The sequence below is a fragment of the Pelecanus crispus genome, chromosome 3, assembly GCF_030463565.1.
Source record: "Pelecanus crispus isolate bPelCri1 chromosome 3, bPelCri1.pri, whole genome shotgun sequence".
In the NCBI taxonomy this organism is placed as follows: domain Eukaryota; kingdom Metazoa; phylum Chordata; class Aves; order Pelecaniformes; family Pelecanidae; genus Pelecanus; species Pelecanus crispus.
Window position 1 is genome coordinate 81,897,662 of NC_134645.1, and position 20,278 is coordinate 81,917,939.

Consider the following 20,278-nt stretch of genomic DNA (forward strand, 5'->3'; position numbering starts at 1 on the left):
TCTTGCTTTAATAGCGTTAATGGCCATTTTTATCATGGATAAAGAGGATTTTCAAGTGGGTGTGTTTTTTCTTCTTGCCTTTTGTGTGGAAAAATACTTATAGCTTTGAAACATTAAGACTCTGTGGGCCTAGTGATGACTCGGGATCAAATGAAATCTCAACTGTTTTTAGGGAGAGCGCTATATTTTTTGCATGGTTCAAAGAATGAATATCTATAGCTTCAGTATATAATGGTTCTGATAAAGGAGGGGTTTCAGATTCAAAACAGCTGCTTTTCATCAGTTGTAGAGAGACATAAGCAACCGTACCCTGAAACTTTCACAAGCATCCTTTATAGCTGGTGAAGACTAGACTTGGTATTTCTGATATGTGAGTGGGGGAAATAAACAGTAAAAACTCATGGCTGTTTTTAAGGCTTCTTTACATATTATAAAATACAATGGAGTCATCATTTTACTGAAAATATTATGGAAAAAGAATGTAATGTTCATTCACCTGTAGGGCTTACCAAAAGTTAAGTGGCCATATTGAAGTGCTCTTATTAAAGGAGGAGAATCCTGCAAACATTCAGAATATGCAATATTTTATCTTTTAGTGCATGTGACCTCTGTCTTGTCTTACTGACAGAATCAGGCTTGTGTTTTCTTGCATTTCTTTCTAAATCGTATCTTAAACCAGTCCTGGGTTTTTGAGGGGCAGAAGTTGTGTTTTTTCTGGGTTATCACATTCCTGTTTAGAAATGTTTGAACTGCCAAAAAGAAATAGTATCATACATTATCAGCATCTCTTTTGTGCTGTGTACACATGGCACGCTCAGGTTTGATATGTATGTTTCTCCTCTTTGTAGAAAACTGGTGGGAGCAATGCTGTTCTTTACCTCAGTGCAACATGATGAGCATGCTTTGGTAGCTGAACAAATCTCTAATCTCAACTGGTTATTTGAAACTTAAATTAGGCAATGTGTACTTTAAAAATTTTCAGGAATTTAACAGGAGAATGAATGAACAAGCCATTAGTTTTTAAATCACAAAGCCATCTTTTTTCCTCCTTTCCCTCTTCCTTTGGAGGTGTTCAAAAAACGGGTAGATGTGGCACTTCGGGACATGGTTTAGTCTAGTCTGCCCTTAATTGGTTTAGTGTGGACTTGGTAGTGTAGGTAAATGGTTGGGCTGGATGATCTTAAAGGTCTTTTCCAACCTAAACGATTCTATGATTCTATGTATTGCTACCAAAATGGTAATATCTTGCCATGCTCTATCGGTAGAGATTTGGTTAACTGTGAGGAAAGACTAAACAATTCTTTTGAGCTTTGAAAATTGGTATATTGGTTAAAAGAGGATTTAAAAAAAAAATTCATTACCTTCCTGGGCTGGTGGTTAAAAATTTCTGAAAATGCATCAGGTTCTTTTGTAATTAGTGTTAATACCTGCTTATTCTGGAGTTAAGATAGCATGGTATACACCAGACATTGGAGTTGCTGATATTGTGGAACCGGGGAGTGCAGTGTAGACAGATTCAAATAGCTCTGCACAAAGTCAGCCCAGTGCTGTTTCGGTGCTGAGCTGGGGCTGGGTTCAGACAGGCTGGACCTGCAGAATGAATCAGATGCATCAGAGCAGGCCTTCCCAGGGATTTTTTTTGTTGGTGGTGGTGGTTTTTGTTTGGGGTTTGATTGGTTGTGGTTTTCTTTCTGGTAATGGATTGTGACCTTGACTTCGGTGTTAGTTCTGCAGTGTTTACTGGCTTGTTACCCTTTCTGCACAAATGACTAAACTAATGCTCCACCCGTGTGGGTGCAGTATCATGATTCTAAACTGTCATCCCTCCAAAACTGGCTTTTGCCTTGTTGCTCTTCTGTGCTGGCCTGATACCTACCTGCATAGCCGCCCTCTGTTGCAGCGCGAAGGTGGGGAATTGATGGCAGCCTGAATTCGCCCCTTGGCTTCCTCTGCTCTGCTCTCAAAGAGGGGGCAGAGCAGAGCTGCTGTGTATGTGAGGCTGGTGAGAATCGGTGGGTCTCAAAGGGAGGGCATGAACTCCACGAAGGCAGAAAGGGAGGAAAGCAAAAGGTAACCCAGTATTCACAATGGTACTTTATACTGAAGTCTTCACCATGAGAGGAGGTTGTCTAGAAACAGGTAGACAGAGATAGGTACAGATGCTTTATGTTTTCACCATCTTGTTAGATGTCCACGTGTCTAACAAAAACGATTAAACTCTGAGGGAGCAAGCTTGGAGATCTCTGCATCTTTGGCACAGGTAATCTGCCAACCATATAATGTATTCATATATGTTGGAGATTTTGAATTTATATACCTGTTGCAGTTTCAAGGCCTTTGTGTTTTGTCCTCATTTTGTCTCTTCCTCCTGGAACGTTACCATTTCTTCAGAAATACAGCCACCTTCCAGACTTATTACTGAAGTAGGTGTGCCTTTCATCTTCAACCTGAATCACAAATAAGCTGTTTCTCTACCTTCACTGCTCCCGTCTTCTGTAGTTTTTTCAGATATTTGGTAGACTTGGATTCAGATTTAGAGAATCTTTGACTGTATTTCTCTAAATCTATTTTACCTAGGTGTAAGTGATGCAGAACCTTTAATTTTTACTGCCTCCTGCTTTCCTTCCTCCCCTCCCCCTCAAAATATGTCATTTCCTGAAAGATGTGTAAGGTCTAACTAAATTTGAGTAAACTCTCTCTAAAAAATGGACTTCACTTTTAAAATTAACTTTCTTTAGTTGTTGAGGGTTTTTTGCTTTGCAATTTGAAATGCTTCTAAGTTACTTTCTGCTAATAAACTCCTGAATTTGACAGATACATTAATATAAAGGTTCCTTAACTTTTAAGAAAAGCTGTATTTCAAAAAAAGCATAGTACAGGGAATGCAAAGTAGGTCAGAGAGTTATTACGGAGATATGCTGCTCTGTTTTCATGTATATAAACAGAACATGATCAGAGGCAAAGAAGGTATTAAAATATCCCGGCTCTCTAGACTTGGGGCAGAGAACTGGAGGATGGATAAAATTGTCAGGAGTCCTTTTCCCTTTGACTTACTCAGGGAAGTCTGTAACAAGCCCTGCTGCTCTATTCCTACACAACCTGTGGGTTATGTGTTTCAAAAATGGATTACACATTTTTGTTTAATAGTCATCAGAGCTTTCTTTTTAGCTTAAGTGACAATACCAACTGAGATCACCTGCTTTTAGGCTACACAGAAAGCTTAAATTTGGTACGACTGCATGCATTTTCATCTTTGAATAAAGGAAAGAAAGTAGTCTGTCTTGATTATTTTCTTCCCCTGAACCTTTTCCAGATAAATTGATGACCTAGAAATGAAGGGAGGTGGCATTAAGGAAACAGTGTACTTAAAGTGAAACTTCTGTTTCGTGAGTACGTTTAATAAGTGAAAAGAATGTTGGTAAGGTATGGCTTCCTTTTGTATATTAAAAGAAAAACAGGGGGGAAAGGCCTTTTTGGATCTGATAGATAACCTGAAGAGTGAAATGCTGCTTTGTCATACAGTTTTCAAAATGACCTGCAAAACTTAAGCAATATGCTTATATTTCTCTATCTTCAGAACACTACTTTGCTCTAAAAACTAATGGATAAATTACAGCATAAATGTGTTAAATACACTGATCTCAAACCTAACTGTATGGTGTTAGGGGAGGGTCCCCCCTTTTTTCTTGGGTTGCATCCATAGCTCAATTTATAGTGTGGCTTACGAATTAATATTTTTTTTAACTAGAATTTACAGCTTATGAATTATTTTTTTTTTAAACTGAAATTCACAGCTAACTATACATAAGGAAGTTTCTTCTAACTATTCTCTGGTTGTAAACACTGCTGTTGGAAACTTGTTATAGGGCATATAGGCAAGCAGAGTTGAACTGATTCAATTCATTTACACGATAATAGTACTAAAAAGGGAGTGACAGACCTAGGTAGCCAACCTTGAGGCCCATACCACTGTACTTGACTATTATTAGTACTTGAGCTAGTTAGCATGATGTTTACTTTTGCAGTGATTCCATGTCTTACTTGACCTGTCCATGCTAAATAAAGCTTATTTGTTTTTTACTTTCAAATTTTACCGTCTCTGCTGCTTTCCTGTGGTACTGTATAGTAACATGCCAGCTGAATGCGAATTTGGAGGGTATGTAAGATTAACGGGCACATCATGCAGTAGAAATATTTCAGGTAATGACTGTTGTGTAATTACAAGGCAAAATTATGACTACTTCAGGTATGTACATTCATGTTGAATGTTGTTACTTTGCTATCTGTGACCTGAAGAATATTTCCACATGTTTCTGTAGCTAGCTTCTGTCACTTACATTAAGTCAAAACAGTTCTAAGGTTCTATCTCTCCATTATCCGATAGTTACTCATGTGTGAAGATAGTCTGAAAAGATTAGTAAATTTGTGTGCCCTCTTCAGTTGTGGATTTGTATTATATACCATGATCTGTTAAAATACCTAAGTAACCGAAGCATTTAATAGCAAGAATATTTTAACTGCGGATGGTGGCAATGTGTAAAATAGAAAAGAAAAAAAAAAATCTTATGTTTTCATGATGCCATACCAATATTTCAAACTGTGGTCTCAAAAAGGCTGGCACTGAACTGTAGTAGTCAGCGAGAGTCAAATGTATCGGAGTCTTCCTGAAGTCCTTGGTAATCATAATTATCTGTGATTTTATTGTACAATTGTATAAGAACAGTGAGTTTAGATGGCCTAAAGTCACTTAGAGACAGGCCTTTAAATAGCTGAGAAATGAGAGTAACCAGCTGTAAATACTGTTTCTGAATAACATGGTACAACTAGTTTTCAAGTGTTTAAAATAGTTGTCTTTCATCAACAAAGCTGCTTCATGCTTGAGGCATACAGCCCAAAATTTAACTTCTTACAAAACTGGTTAAAATTGCTCACCAGTCAGCAGAACTATGTATGTATGTAGATTCTTAGTCTTCTTGGAAACAATGTGGAAGTAGAATTGATACTGAATTTTGAGAAGACTCCTTTCTGGCTGTAGCAGTTAAACACAATGCTTGTTAGAGCACAAGTCAGAAGAAAATATACTTGCTTTAATGTTAAGAAAATACACTCTGTATCCTTGACTTGCAGCTGTAGCTCTCTGTACAGTACAGTTTGTTTGATTATACATATGTGACAGATTTAGTGAGTTGGTTTATGACTAAAAGAAGTTGGTGGGAGCAGCTGATAGACTGGAGGGCAGCTCTGCTATTCAGAGGGACCGTGACAAGCTGGAGCAGTAGGCAAGCAGGAGCCTCCTGGAGCTCACAGACACAAGTGCAAAGTCCTGCACCAGGGACAGGAAAAACCCCACACATCGGGGCAGGCTAGGGACTGACTGGGAAGCAGCTTTGTGGAGGTGGGTAATGGTGAACAACAAGCTGAATGAAAAGTCTGTTGTGTGGTGTTGCAGAAATGAAGATTAACCAGGGAGCTGCTTTAGCCCTTGTGCCCCCCAGAGTAGAGCCAGATGGTGAGTAGTTTTTCCCCTCAGCTCAGCACTTGTAAAGCTGTGCTTGGGAATGCTGTGTCCTCTTTGGGACCCCAGGACAAAAGAAATGTGGGCAGACAGAGGAGAGTCCAGCAGAGTGCTGCTAGGTTGATTAGGGGCTGGAGCATGTGCTGTATTAAAAGAGAGTGGGGGAACTGCCTTGTTTGGCCTGAAGATGAGGAGGCTGAAGATGGGTCTAATAGCTGCTTTCCACTACCTAAAAGGAAGGCTTGTAGAGCAGATGGAGTCAGGCTCCTCTCAGACATGCCTCTGTTGGCAGTGGAGTTGGGCAATTCCAAAAGAAAAGGGTTACAAGATGTGGCAGGAAGAAGCCTGATGGGATATTAGGGCGGGGGGCTGTGAAAGTGGTTGAGTGGAAACCTGCGGAGACGGTCAAAACGTGATTGGGCAAGGCCTTGAGCAAACACATTTAACTTTATGTAGACAGCTCTTTTATTTGGGCAGGAGCTTTTATTCCAAAGCTTGCCCTCCGAAGGCACTTCCAATGTAAAGTTTTTCTATGGTTCTGATAACAGCAGTTGGAGAGTGTTTGGTCTCTTAGTTAATGCTATGGTTGGTTCTGCCCCCCAAGTACTTCTAGCTGTGCATCATTTCTGTGGTTCATATGGTTATTAGGCAGTGGTGAACCACTGAGAATAGACAAAAGTGGTGTGTTTTTTAAACTCATGGATTGGACACATTTTTATGCAAGCTGCAAGTTGGTATTGCTTGCATAGAGCTAGAAATGCAATTCAATTCAAATCTTTTTTTTTTAATTTGTACAACTAGATGGCTTTAAGAAGAAACCATTAATAGTCCAGACAAAAGAATCATGCGTATATGCTACCCTGAAGGCTATACCTGTTTGTTCGCCTTTTTGACTTTCTAAAAAGATACTGGAAGATAAAAGCCATGAATTACCATTTTGTTTTTGAATTTAAACACTTTCCCTTGTTTTTGCACTAGTTCTGTCGGTTATTTAAACCCTGTCCATAGTCTTCTTGAAATATATCCAATTCTGTCATACTCTGATAGTAGTTGCATCAGTGTCAAATACAGAAACAAATTATTTCCTTATTACTAAGATATTTCTTTTAAGTTGAAAGATTAGGGCGGTGGTTTTAATTTTTGCCCACTGTTCTACAGTGGGAACTCCATTTTAACTGGCCATATTCTGTGACCACTGTGTCTTATTGCAAGTTACTTGTAGCTACAATTTCTCATTCTGTAATAATTTGTCATATTGTTTGTGTATGCTGATTTAAAGCTATGCTGCATTGAAATGCATATGTTGATTGCAACCACTCGAGCAGTGCCCTTTACCCTCTCGGTGATCCATCCTGGTTACCATTTTCGTAGAGTCAGGTGGGTGGAAGAGACACATCTAACATCAAGATCCATGCAAAATTTCAAGTTGTTTGAAGCGTGACAGCACTTGAGTTTCAGAGAATGACTGTAAGACGCTAGCACGAATGAAACTTAATTTTTCTGGTTGTCTGAAAAACACTGCCCCCGGGTCTCACCCTGAGAAAGAGGCCCAGCCTTGAAAATTTCAGCCTGGACTAAACCTTAGTTAAAACTGTAATATTAAAAGGTTCAGCAGTTACTGTCTATTAAGAACAAGCTATGACTGGAGTTACTAACAACTTTTTAATGTAACAGTTATAAATTTAGATTCATTTCAGTGATTGCTAAAGGATCTCCAGTCTTGCTTAATGGAGGAAATGACAATTCTCCAAGCGTTTCCCTGTAACAGTCTTATTTTAAACTGTATTAAAGGACGCTTTAAAAGCATGAACAATTTCAGTGATAGATTTCTGAATGTTAAATACATAATGTGGCATGCTCTATTTGTTAATTTATGTTTGGGGTTTAATTTGTTGCTTAATTTGTGTGCTGAGATTATTGTTATGGATGACATCAAGTCCTTGTAATTTTGCCAACTCTTACTATTTCTGTATATGTAAATATGTATTTACAAAGCTGTCTTTAGATTCTGTGCATCTCTGTAGTACTTAAGGCTAAGAATGTCTGGTGTTTGGGCTTGCAGTGACTGTGTTTCTAATAAATGAGTATTTAGAAATATAAGTGATTTGGCTGATAGATTTTTTTTTTTCCAGCTGGATCTCTCCCCCATTATTTTGTTATTAACTTTCTGATCTTTGACATAAAATACAGGGAGAAAAGCTTTTTTTATATGTCACTTCAGGCAAAGTTATATAGCACCCATCCTCTCTTGTTTAAGAAACATGATTAGTAGAGTCATCTGAAACTTTTATACTGTCACTAATCTTGCTTCTGTTCAAATCTTACTGCCATTAATTTAAATATTGTTATTCAGATGTGAACATCTGCCTTCTGCAAGTACTGTTTTTTGCTAATACAGAAACTCTTTAACACATCGGTCAAGCACTTTCTTAAAAACAGATGGATTGTGGAAAACAAAAGTAATCAGATTTGACTGTTACGGGAGTTTAGATATCATGCAGACTGCATAAGCTTTTCACGAGGGAGGGAGATGAGCGTGTAAAGTGCTTTTGCGGATAGGTAGAGAACTCTTCCTTGTTTACTGGCTTGATGAAAACTCAGTTTTGTTTTGATTGTCAAACTTCCGGCCAGCACCTTCTGTCTTTAAGTCCTGTCTAGCCAAAGCACTAATTAGTTCTTATAGCTCATCATAGCATTAATAGCTTCCTTAAGTCTGTTTTGCATAAATAGGAGGTACTGACACACAAAACCGGGAGAATGATGAATTCTTTCACTTATATTTTTGAGGGGATTGCGGGGGGGATGTTGGGTGGTGTTGGGTTTTTTGTTTGTTTTAACCTTTGAGTCTTAAGGGCTCTGTGAAAGCAGTTATTTTTGGATTTTGTGTTTTGGAGCTTTTGGATTCTGGCACTTAGCCAACACTCCTGATGCTAATAAAAGCTCTTGCCAGGTCATAATACCAGTATGCAAACTGGAGAGCCTTTTCCTGCTGCTTGCTTTAATTTGTGTTAATTTTCTTACACCCAGCTCAGTTTCCTGTAGTGAAAATATGGCGTGCATGGAAAGATGTTTGGAGGACAGCAGTATAAAATTATGAGGATTAATTAGCTTAGATGTCTTCAGACAGTGCTGTACACAAGGTGGAGATGTGTCTTAAGATGTCTGACTCCATTATGTCTAGCTAATTTACTAGAAAGTTTTTTCATTCCCTGGGTTATCAGGTGGATTGACAGAACGTACTTGATTACAAAATGCAACAAGTTTGTCATTCCACTGTTGCAGATTTATTGCTGAAATTTACTAGAACTGAACTGAAATTACTGAACTACTAGAAATTTAAAAATATTGATATAGCAATAGATTGTCTTGAGCATTGTCTGAGTGTCCAGAGAATAATCTGAGAGGTATAAATCTGTAAATTTACCTGCCTTAAATAAGATTACCTGCATGATTTCCGGGAGGTGAGGAAGCTGGAATGAAGAACAGAAGCGAGTTAGCTGTACATTACTACCACTGTTTAAGTCCTTTTTTTGTCCTTCAAAGATTCACTTGTTTGCCATATATGCCGCAAGGGACAGTATACTTAAGCTCCTACCGTAAGTCTGTTACTTGTTCAGAATTTCTTGTTCTTCTGATCCATAAGATGTGTTGCTCATCTCTCTCGAATTTTGAAGAGAGTAAGCTGTTTACCCAACTTTCCTAGTTACTGTAATATGAGCATTAAACAAGTAAATGAAAGTAATGTTTGTTTTATTTTTGTTCAGGTAGGAAGTGTCCAAATATGTAGATTCCTTATTTAAGAGTCTGCTGAAGCTCACTAGCTTAAGTAGGTCTTGCTTGTTTTGTGTATCACCATAATTAATACTTTTATCAACTGAGTTCATAGTCACAAGTGGTAATTGAAGTATAAATCGATTAATGCCTACTGTAGGATGCCTGTCCGCACAATCTGTAGTGAAAAGCTGTAAGCTGTTCTCAGTGCTGTCTCCAAGGATGAGGGAAGTATGCTAAATCTTCACCTTCCCACTGAACAGAGTTGGTGAGGAGGATGCAGTCGTTCTTTGTGTCAGACATTGTAAAGAGTAAACCTCTGACTCTGTAGGCTGGGGTTGCCAAATGTAGGCTTGCTTGGGTACAGTCAGCTCCAGGGTTGTCACTGTCACTGCTGCCTGCTGAGCTTCCCAGCTGGTTAGCTATTGGGGTAGCACCCTGCTATTGGGGTAGCACCCTGCATCCAGGCAGCTCCTCATCTCGGGCAGGTGCCTGCCTGGTGGTGCTGGCTGCAGCTCAGGTAAGTGCTTGTCAAGAGGTGCTTGCTGCTAATCAGGAAACAAGGGTGTGGAAGTACTTTCTGAGATAAGTATCAGGAAATTCTCCTACAGAATACCTGGCAGGAGTTTGTTTACGGTTTCTTGGAAATTCCTGTCTTGTGTCACATTCAGTCAGGAAAAGCAACGTGTTATAAACCCCACAATATATATTAACTGTGTCTTTTAGTGCACTGACAGGCATCTGTGCTGTACACTGGAGTGAAGCAAATCTCAGGCTCTCTTAATTTTCTGCGATTGCTTTAATTCTTATCAGCAGTTTTGGAAGCAGGGAGAACCTTTGTTCCATGAATAGATTTCTGAATTTTACCTTGCTCCAGGGGGGCTGAATTCTGTAACGGTTATACTGCCAGGCTTCTTGAGAGTCGGCTGAACATTGTGCCGAGGAGGGAACATTGGAGTCTGTGCGTTCCTTCTGAAGAAGCGTCTGCTGTGTTTGGTGTCTTGGGGAGTTAAGGCCTACAAGCAAATTTATCCCTTGCTCTTTCCCCTTCTAAAGCTGCTTTCTCCAGTAAGGCTAGCAGCAGCTTTAGTCATCTTCGCTCTTCATGTTTCTTTCTGTCACTTTTGGTATAGGTTGTTTGCTTGATTTTGAATAATTGATTTGCATGTATAAAAGCCTTTAATGCTCTAGACCTATGCTGTCCTTAATACATTTTAAGCGCAATAAACTATACAGTTCTTATAATGTCTGAACAGGATGAAATAGTGTGCTGCCTCGGGCTACTTTACTAAACCTAGTTACTTGGATAATATTAACAAAAATGTTTTTCAAACATAAACTTTTTATTTTCAGGTTGTGTCATGAAACTGGCACTATATTTTCTGATTGTATTGTACACTGTTGCAGATTATTTTAAGATTTACATATCCAAATGTAAACCCTGCAAGAAGTTTTTCTACTGCTTTAGTTTCTCTACACTTTGCACCTATTGTTCATCTATAGTTAAGAACAATTAGATGGTTTTAACAAACTGTAAGACAGTGTGGACCAGTAGCAGCAGGGAGTGGAGAAACAGGCACTGTGAATTGAGGTAATAAAATCCATAATTTGTGGCCCAATATTTCCCTAACAGTGAATTATGATATGATTAAGATAGTCATACGATATGAATTCAAGTTGCTTTCCCTTTCAGTTCGAGAAGTTGCCACATCACTGTTTTCATAGGAGAATGCAGATGACTTACCTTTGGCTTAAGGCTAAATAGGGAAAAGAGATGCAGGGAATATAGAGTCATACAGGTCAAACTTCTGTAAGAGAAATTTGCATGTTGTTCCAATCATGTTGCATTTACCTCTTAGCTGAAAAAGAATATATGCTATTAATATTAACAAAATCTAATTTTACTTTCACAGATAAATTTGAGCAGTTTTGGGCAATAAATCGAAAACTCATGGAGTATCCTCCAGAAGACAGTGGATTTCGATACATCCCATTTAGAATTTATCAGGTAGGAGACAATGAAATAAAATCACTTTTACCAAACTCATCCACTGATGTGTCATATATCATAATCTGTTTTCAGAATTATATGTTCCCTTTTCTAATAGTATGATAAAACTTTGTATGCTCATCTTTGCTGGACCCTTGAATTGTATGAATTAGCAAAGACAAAATAGACTGTATTTATTCTAATAGGTAATCTGTATTTATTCTAATAGGTAGTTACCATTCATTATGCTGTAAGTGTGTAAAAATGCCCTCTGAAAGGTCTATGTCAAACATTTCAGGAGCAACATGTTTCCATCAACCACTGTGCAGGCTTCTTTTCTTGTTGGCATTATAAGGTGAAATTAGTGGGCATAGGTCTTGCATCTAGTTCTTACCTTTGTCCTCTAATTGTATACTTTACAATCCAAAACTAGCTTTGAATATTTTTTCTGTTTTAATACACCAGTGCTCTATTTTTCTCAGCAGATCTATTCCTTGGAATCCTTACAAATTTTCAGTGTCCCTTAGTTTTTATAGTGTTAAGGTCATGATGAAGTTTGGAATTAAGTATGGTTAAAAGCTTATACATAATTTGTGTAAATTAAACAGTTCTGCTCTGTTAAGTCTTTGAAACATTTTAATCTATTTACATTTAAGTTTTGCACCTGTAACTATCAAAGAAGTCCTTTATTCATAGTATTGAGTAGTCTGATGCTACTTTATAACAGGTTTTAATGACCATACAAACCTATACAATCTTGCAGTGGGACTGAAGTAACTTTTAATGTTAGACATAAGACATTTACCGTCATACTGAAACCTTAGATTGAGAACGGAAGTCAGTTATTTTGTCAGAGATCATAGCAGATGGCAAGGTTTGTATAAATATCAAAAAGTATGTATCAAGAAAAGTAGTTCACTCACAGCATTTTGTTTGGTTGGTAACCAAGTTGTTTGTTCTCAGATGGGTTTGGGTTTTTTTAAGTCTTTTCATAGAAATCACGTAAATGGGTTTGCGAAATGGAGGTTTTGCTGTCTGAATAAGGTACAGACTTCTAAGCCATGAGGGAAATTTTCTACGATATCACATGATTTCAGGCTAGTAAAGCTTTTCAAAAAAAAAAAAAAAATCTAATTCAGTAATATCTATCTCTTTAGCCAGTAGTACTTAATCCTGATTCTCATTATTTTTTCAATTGGAAACCTTTACATGCTGTAGTTTAAACCCAAAATATCTAACTAAGAATAGAAGGCCAAACATAAAGAAAGATGATGCTGAGACAGCCTTTGAGAAGGTTGGTGTATATTATTTTCAGTAATGCTGCTCTTAATATTTCTAAATATTTTCAGTAATGTTCCTCTTTTTAAAAAAGTGGATGCAGGTGTTTCTAGCTTTTTTGTTCGGTTTGTTGGTTTGTGTACTGATACTGCTCATCATAAAACTCTATGTATTTAAAGGAATTTTCAGAAGGTGTTAGGAAGGGTGAGATTATAATTTGATTCCAAGCAAGGAGTTAATTCCTGTAGTTTTAACATAATTTTACAGTACTTAGTGACAGACTGGCATATGCTGAAGTAACTGATTCAAAAGTATTCTTAAGATGTATTTAACCTCCACCCCGATTGCATTTAATTTCCATTAGTGCTGGCAGAAGTCAGCTTTGCATTCAAATTGGTTGCTTACATATCCCTACGTAAATACCTGAAAGCCAGTTTAGCCTGGGTATGTATTACAGTGGACACTTATTCCCTATGTGTTTTCATGTAGTGTTTGTGTAGATGTTAAGAATATACAGGTGGATGGCAGGAAATTACTAGGCATTGCCTTCAGTGAGGAGAGTTCCTCCTCTTAGCCTCCATGCCTTCCATTACCCCAAAATTATGAGAAGGAAATTCTGTGAAGAGAACTGCGTAGATTGTGTTTTGGTAGTATGAGGTGGATGAATTTGTTTTCCTTCAAAGAAATATACTAGATTACGATATCAACTAAGAAAAATCCGTCTTAGCAATAATTAAATGTGACTAGGAAAAGTTGCTGTAGAAAAAATGCGTGCAATAAAGTGATCTGACATGCTTTTCAGTGAAGGCTTGATATTTTCAAAACCCAAATGCTCTTTCAATTGTAAAGCTTGCCTATTAAAATACATTTCTAAAGAATAATATGAATCATACCTTGTGTGGTATCCAAATCTGATGGTGTGTGGGGGAGAAAGAGATGGCAAAAATACAAATGTTGTACTCGACTAAGTCAGAACTAAACTAACCACAGGTAATTTTAAAAGCCCTTGTCCAGCACCTCTTCTTTTAAGTGTAGCAGCTAAGATTGGACCAGAATCCTGGCACCTACTGTAGATGATGAAGACGATGACTGAGTATAACTAAGGATCAACTCATTTGCAATTTTAAAAGTTAGCTAAGAGATCTTGGAGATTTTATTACCAGCTGTCATAGTCTAAACTGTACTTGCACCAGATGAACCTTTGACATAGGTGGAAACTTTTTCTACCAGAGCCAGTTTAAAAATAGTGGTTATATTTTTGTGACACTTTTACTTACAGGCATCCAAAAAAAAAAAAGTGTCCCGTTTCATCACTTCAGAGGTATAAGCTGCTGTGTCTTCAGTTGACAGTTGCATGAACACTTTTTTGCCTTTTTGTCTGATAGTACTGTTGAATAGAGTGCTTTTTTCCACTTGTTCTTTAACAGCAAGAGAGAAAATAATGGTAATGTTTGGAGTATATTATGCATTTAAGAGTGATGCTTTTCTTGTACAGTACTGGAGTTAGTTTGGCTTGAGGACTTTTTCCCCATGTTTATAAGACCAGCTGGTTTTGCACTCTCTAATTGAACAAACTATATGGCTGATAGATGGCAAGAAGTTTTCATCAGCCTTTGGCTCCAGGCACTGTGACAGGGTGTATTAGTCAGGCACCAGAGAGGAGTCTCTACATGCTGATAGAGACTACCCTGATGAACTGCTGTCTTATGCTGCAGATGGGAGCACTCTTGAGTCTCAGTTGTGCACTTAGTTTGCACACATCCCTGAGTTTTGGTATCTTGCTCTCTCCCTGTGTCATGCTCACCCACTTGCTCTTTCTTCTCTCCCTGTCAATCTTTGTTCTTTCCTCTGGAGTCTGCCCTGTGTGTCTACAGGATTTAAAGTTGTAAACAGCATTTCATTCTTGAGAATAAAATTACAAAAGTATGTGAAAGAAAATGCATTAAAACTATTCCTGACAAGTTGTTCTGAGCTTTTCTAGAGTCGCACTTTGCTTAAGGCAGGCTGGCTGGTTTGTGTTTGCCAGCCCAAAATCGGATGATCTGGGATTGTTTGTTTGATTATTCCTTTATTTGGGTACTGGGACATGCCGTGGTACTGGAATGAGCATTTCCTTTGCCTCTGTTTTCTAAGGGTTTTGATTAGGTTATTAATTTTAATGCCTAATTGCATGGTAGTCCTTAGCTTTGAACAGGTTTTTTCTTCTATCATTAAATCATAGTCACAAATTGTTATGATGTTTATCTGCCTTAGTAATGTGAGTGAAATTCTCCATACTTAGAATCATAGAATGCTTTGGGTTGGAAGGGACCTTTAGAGATCATCTAGCCCAACACCCCTGCAGTGAGCAGGGACATCTTTAACTTAATACTACATGGGTTAAATGCAACACTATGCTCGTTCTGTCAAAGTTGCAGTACTGAGATGTCTAAATAGATTGAAATGTCTACCATGACCTGTTCTCTAAAAATGGCAAGGTGGAAGGGGGAAATGAAATATTCAAAGACATTATTAATATCTGGCTCAATAAATGAATTGGAAGCCCAAGCATGGCCAATTCCCAAGCAATGGAAGACTGTTTTCTTGTATTTCCACATTAATTGGCAGAGCTCAATAATCAACTGCAAAATCTACTACAAGTATGCAAATCAGCATCACAACTTGGCCCATGTTATGACAACTACTCAGAAACTGATCAAAACAGATTGGTTGGAAAGATACTGGGTCCACCTGTAAAGTTTTCAAGTAATAATGGATTCATCATTTTATGCTAATGCTAGTAGGTTATTAAAATCTCGGGGGGGTGTGGGGGGCAGTGAAAAGCCTTCATTGCATTTCAAGGCTGAATTTGTCTGACTTCAACTCCAGTTTCTAGATTTTGTTTTGTGTCCTGGTTTTGGCTGGGATAGAGTTAATTTTCTTCCTAGTAGCTGGCGTAGTGCTGTGGTTTGGATTTAGTAGGAGAAGAATGCTGAGAGCACACTGATATTTTACTTGTTACTAAGTACTGCTTATGCTAGTCAAGGGCTTTTCAGCTTCCCATGCTCTGCCAGGTGCACAAGAAACTGGGAGGGGGCACAGCCAGAATAGTTGATCCAAACTGACCAAAGGGCTATTCCATACCATGTGATGTCATGCTCAGTATATAAACTGGGGGGGGTTGGCCGGGGAGCAGCGATCGCTGCTCGGGAACTGTCTGGGTATCGGTTGGCAGGTGGTGAGCAATTGCATTGTGCATCACTTGCTTTGTATTTTATTATTATATTGTTATTATTACTATTTTACTTTATTTCAATTATTAAACTGTTCTTCTCTCAACCCAGGAGTGTTTCTCACTCTTACTCCTCCGATTCTCTCCCCCATCCCATCGGGGCAGGGGGAGTGAGCGAGCGGCTGCGTGGTGCTTAGTTGCTGTCTGGGGCTAAACCATGACATTTTCCCTTACACCACTTTAAAGTCATCTGACTTTCTAACCTCCTCTAAGTTCACTTACAGTGGTTTCAGCACCTTCAGTCTTCTTTGGTAAGCTGAATCAATTGAGCTCTTTAAGCCTCTTGTCACAACACTTCCTTACGAGTGCTGAAGTTGGTTTTTTAGCAATCTTTTCAAACACCAGCTGATATTCTGGTAATCCTCAAGATTAGTATTAAAGTTAGGGAGACATAGAGGCCAAAAATAAAGTTTATTTCTGTGAGATTTTAGATCAAAAAAATACTTCAAGCACTGGTGGGATAGAGGTAAATAACTCTAGCTGCTACTTGAAACTGCAAATATGAAAATTTTTATGAAAGAAGTTGAAATGCAATGACTCGTCAAGCAAAAGAACTAGAAAATGTAAGTGCTGTCGACCTGAAGAGGGCAACACAACACAGCAATTCAAACTCTTGAATAGACCTGTGTGTAATACCTTATTTAAGTTTTTGTTTATTAAAAATGACATTTTCACAAAGGACCTGCTGAAAATAGGTCAATTTATTTCTTCAAAACTTCCTTTTAAGTTTGAGTGAATAGGAAAATAATGTGAAATGATGGTTCATTTGTGTAGCAGAGCTGTGCTCAGCTGAATTTCTGTGCTGAAAAGAATCGGACTCTGATTCATCATTGAGTACACAGAATGACTTCCTCTAACTGATGGTTCAGCACTGAAGAAACACTAGCACACTTTCACCAGTTTTAAATTACTTCAAAATCAAAGCTCTGTGAATGAGAAAGTTTAAAAGCTTTGGTAGGCAAGTATTTTTTCCTAGTGCCTCATTATTGGGGAAAGAAAAAAAAAAAAACCCTTCTGTTAAGTATTGTATATGGGCAGCATGATCCAGAAGTTGCTATGAATACTTGTTTTCTGAACTTGATTGCTTCTGTGCTGAAAGTAATAGCAATTTGACAAGTTGTCACCTTGAGTTGAAGGCCACTGTCACCAAGTTGAGGTTCCATAATTGCGTAAGCTTTTCTGGTCCATCTCAGTGCAAAGTGAAATGGGCTAGCTCAAACCAACGCTGCTAAAGATGACTTTTTAAGTCTTGTATTAAGGAATGCCCAGCATTTCTTTTAGAAGACTTAAGAAACCCACGTGCAAGATCAGTCTTGTGCCTTTAAGAATCTCAGTACAGGATGGGGGCTGTGAATCAGAGTTTAAAAGAAAAATTCTGAGATTATAAACTGTATTTGTTGTCAGAGATGTGACTAAAGTTTACATAAATATGCCCAAGTTACCTGTAAAACTGTCAATCTACCTAATTCAAAGCTATTGTAAAAATTGCCTGGTGCTCAGGGAAGGAGGCGTGGAAGAGATGGGGCTATAAAACCTCAATTTGGGTAGCTTCTCTGAGCCATGGCTGAACTGTTACCAAACTGGGTAGTTTTAAGTTAGCTCAGGCTTGTTGATAGGAGCTACAGTAATCCTTCTGAGTTGAATGCAGCTGTAGCTTGTAGACAAAGAACAAAGTAGTTTTGCTTGTATGAAAAATAGTTTGAGGTGCTGAATTACATTATAACTAGTTTAATACAATTTAGGGACATACTGGATTCTGCATATTGGGGAAGACTGGGTAGTATTTTGTTTTAAATCCTTTATTTATCTTATCAGATACTCTTAGGTCTTAGAAGAATCTAGGTGTATCAAAAACCAGTAGCATCTTGGTTAATTTATTAACTTTGTGTGAACAGTTACATAGATTTTTGTTTTGTTAGCAAAAGATAAGTGAAAATACATTTTGAGTTATGAAATAATGAACACTTCTGGTGAAAAAAATTGTCTATTCCTAATAAGAAAATGCCTTGATCTTACCAAATGTCTTATGCATTCCCTAATCACAAATTGGTAGTTCCTTTTTTAAGAAATTATTTTTGTATAAAACTCTAATTTGTCATCTTTTCTCTGAATTGTCTTGTGATAATGAACTTAGATATAAATAACTTTATGTAAGTATTCATGCTACAAATTTCAATTTAAACCATGAGGTTTGAATTCTTGTGGCTCTATTTCCCCAAACTGTTTTATTACGGTAGTACTCTTGTATATTTATATATCATTCTAAATTTGTTATTAAAGTTAATATATACATGCAATTAAAAGTAATTGCACTTTTCATCTCAACCTTGAGTGTTAATTCTTAAGAATATGAAAGTGTTGAGAGGCTGGGATGAAGACAATGAATGAAGCAGTAATTCAGTTGAACTAGGTCTGTGTAGAGTTACTGTTAGATCTTGTAAATTAAATGCAGTGCTCTTTAGTATATTGCTGCCTTTCTTTTGATCATTAAAGCTGATTATTTTACTTCTCTGTTTCACTGGTTTAGTCAACACAAACTGATTTGCCACTTTCACTACATACTTTGTTATGTGGTCAGGTTCTTATTTTGTAGCAAGAGGGATTTTTGCTACCTGAAACTTGCAATCCGGAGCTGTATTCCTCTGAGATTGGCTCTCGTACTCTGACGTAACAGCAAAAAAAAAAATCCCCAGTTGGTAAACTGCTTTGCATTCAGAAAAAGGGGAAAAGCAGATACGGAATTTTTTCTTCAGAGGGATGAAGAACGTCATCTTCAAGAGTTATTTCTGTGGCTGTGCAGCGTATGCAGTGCCTATTGCTTAGGAATTGAACTAGAACAAAGCCTAGCTTATCATAATGATGCAAAAAGTTAACTCTGCATAGATGAAAGTCACAGCAGTACATGTTTTGATTTGTCAGTATCAGTATGCCATCTTTTTCCCTTTACTTATTTTTAAGTAAAATAGATAAATAAAAAAGGTTAACTTTTGCACAAAATTGAGGATTAGAAGATATAGAAAGTGTTCATTTTTTGGAAAGTACCAAGACTTCTATTTGCGTTTTCCAGAAGACTGAAAGCAAACTTTACACAGGTAAATGTGGAATGGAACAAACCTATGAGGAAGTGGGATATGACACCATACTCTAGGAATACACTATGAATTAACAAACATAAATTTGACATTTTGGTGTCCTTAACTATAGGAGTTTCTTCTGGTTAATCATTATTCTAGAAAACTAAGGAGGATTATTGGTTTTAATGCCTTTAAGTAGATTGAAAGTGTTGTATGAAGTATTGTACTATTCATTGCTCTAAGCAAATAAGGTAGTGTTTGCTTTTGTGGATGTAAATCCATTTCTAAAGTTGTTTGCTTCATAGGCAGTCAGTACTCAATTGCTTACTTTTATGTGAGGCTTAGGTCTGCATGTGCACATATGGCACTGCAGCTGTGAAAAGCACTATTGATTTGTTGTCACTGACCCTTCAGATACCTTGATATTTTATCAATTGCAAATATGAATCCTTTTCTGGGAAGGAAATTTAATACTTCAAGGCCATGCTTATATTGTAGATGTCAGTCTTTTCAGTGCTCAACAAAACTGTCTCTTGGAACTGTTTCTTCTATTTAGTCTCTGTTATTTCTGCCCTTATGACTGTTGCCTGCTGTCTGTTCTGTGTGTTATTGCTCTCTTGAGTGTTGACTTTCTTCTGCCTCTAGGATCTGTACAATTCGCCTGAAGTTAAATAATGCAAATTCAGTTGTTGAGAGAATATAGGGCTACTTTCCCTGCAGAAGCAAATTTAACAGATCGTTGGAAAGACCAGGCCACAGCCAGAATGTGGCTCAGCCGTGCTTGTTAGGTATTTCGACATGAAAGTGTTTGAGAGTGGTACTTCTGCAACTTCTGGTATGGAACTGGTAATAGAACTTTGGGCAGTATATACTCTTGCTAAAAATGACCCACAAGGTATAACAGGACGTTTGCTTTGGATAATGTTTGTTCCAGCTTGTCCTAAAAAACTTTGGTTTTTTTGGTACACCCTACTCTGCCTCTTGATTTCAATGCCCAGAACTCACTCTGGTTTTCTTAGACCCTTCTTGTAAAGCAGCTGGATCATCACCACCTTTCAAACCTTTGTTCCCTTTTTCTACTGGGTAGCTTTCATAGTACTACAGATGTACTCCTTCCCTGTCAGAAATGTTGTAGTGCAGATGGCACAAAATAAAATGCCTATTTAGAGAAGCAGTTTGAGTTTTTTAGATTGTTGTGAAGTGAAACTGCTGCCTCTAGGTAAGGCATCTGCACTGTATTTTGGATTACAGCATGTACCCTTTTAGTTCTAGAGGTTTTTAGCCCTTTCTGGCAAAGGTCACTTAGTTGGGTATCTGCTGTATATGTGCAGATGAAGAGTTTTTCAGGGCTTTTAATTTACTTAGTTACTGATAGGCTT

General features: G+C 37.7%; 1 protein-coding gene across 3 annotated transcripts in view; it reads left to right on the forward strand.

Annotated features, from left to right (window-relative positions):
• The window catches only part of ATG5 (autophagy related 5), an 83,572-nt gene that overhangs the window by 22,941 nt on the left and 40,353 nt on the right, over positions 1-20,278 (forward strand). For all 3 annotated transcript variants that reach the window (XM_075707102.1, XM_009493426.2, XM_075707103.1), the window contains one exon: positions 11,200-11,294. In XM_075707102.1, coding sequence (XP_075563217.1) covers positions 11,200-11,294 — 95 coding nt within the window. The remainder of the gene's footprint in view (positions 1-11,199; positions 11,295-20,278) is intronic.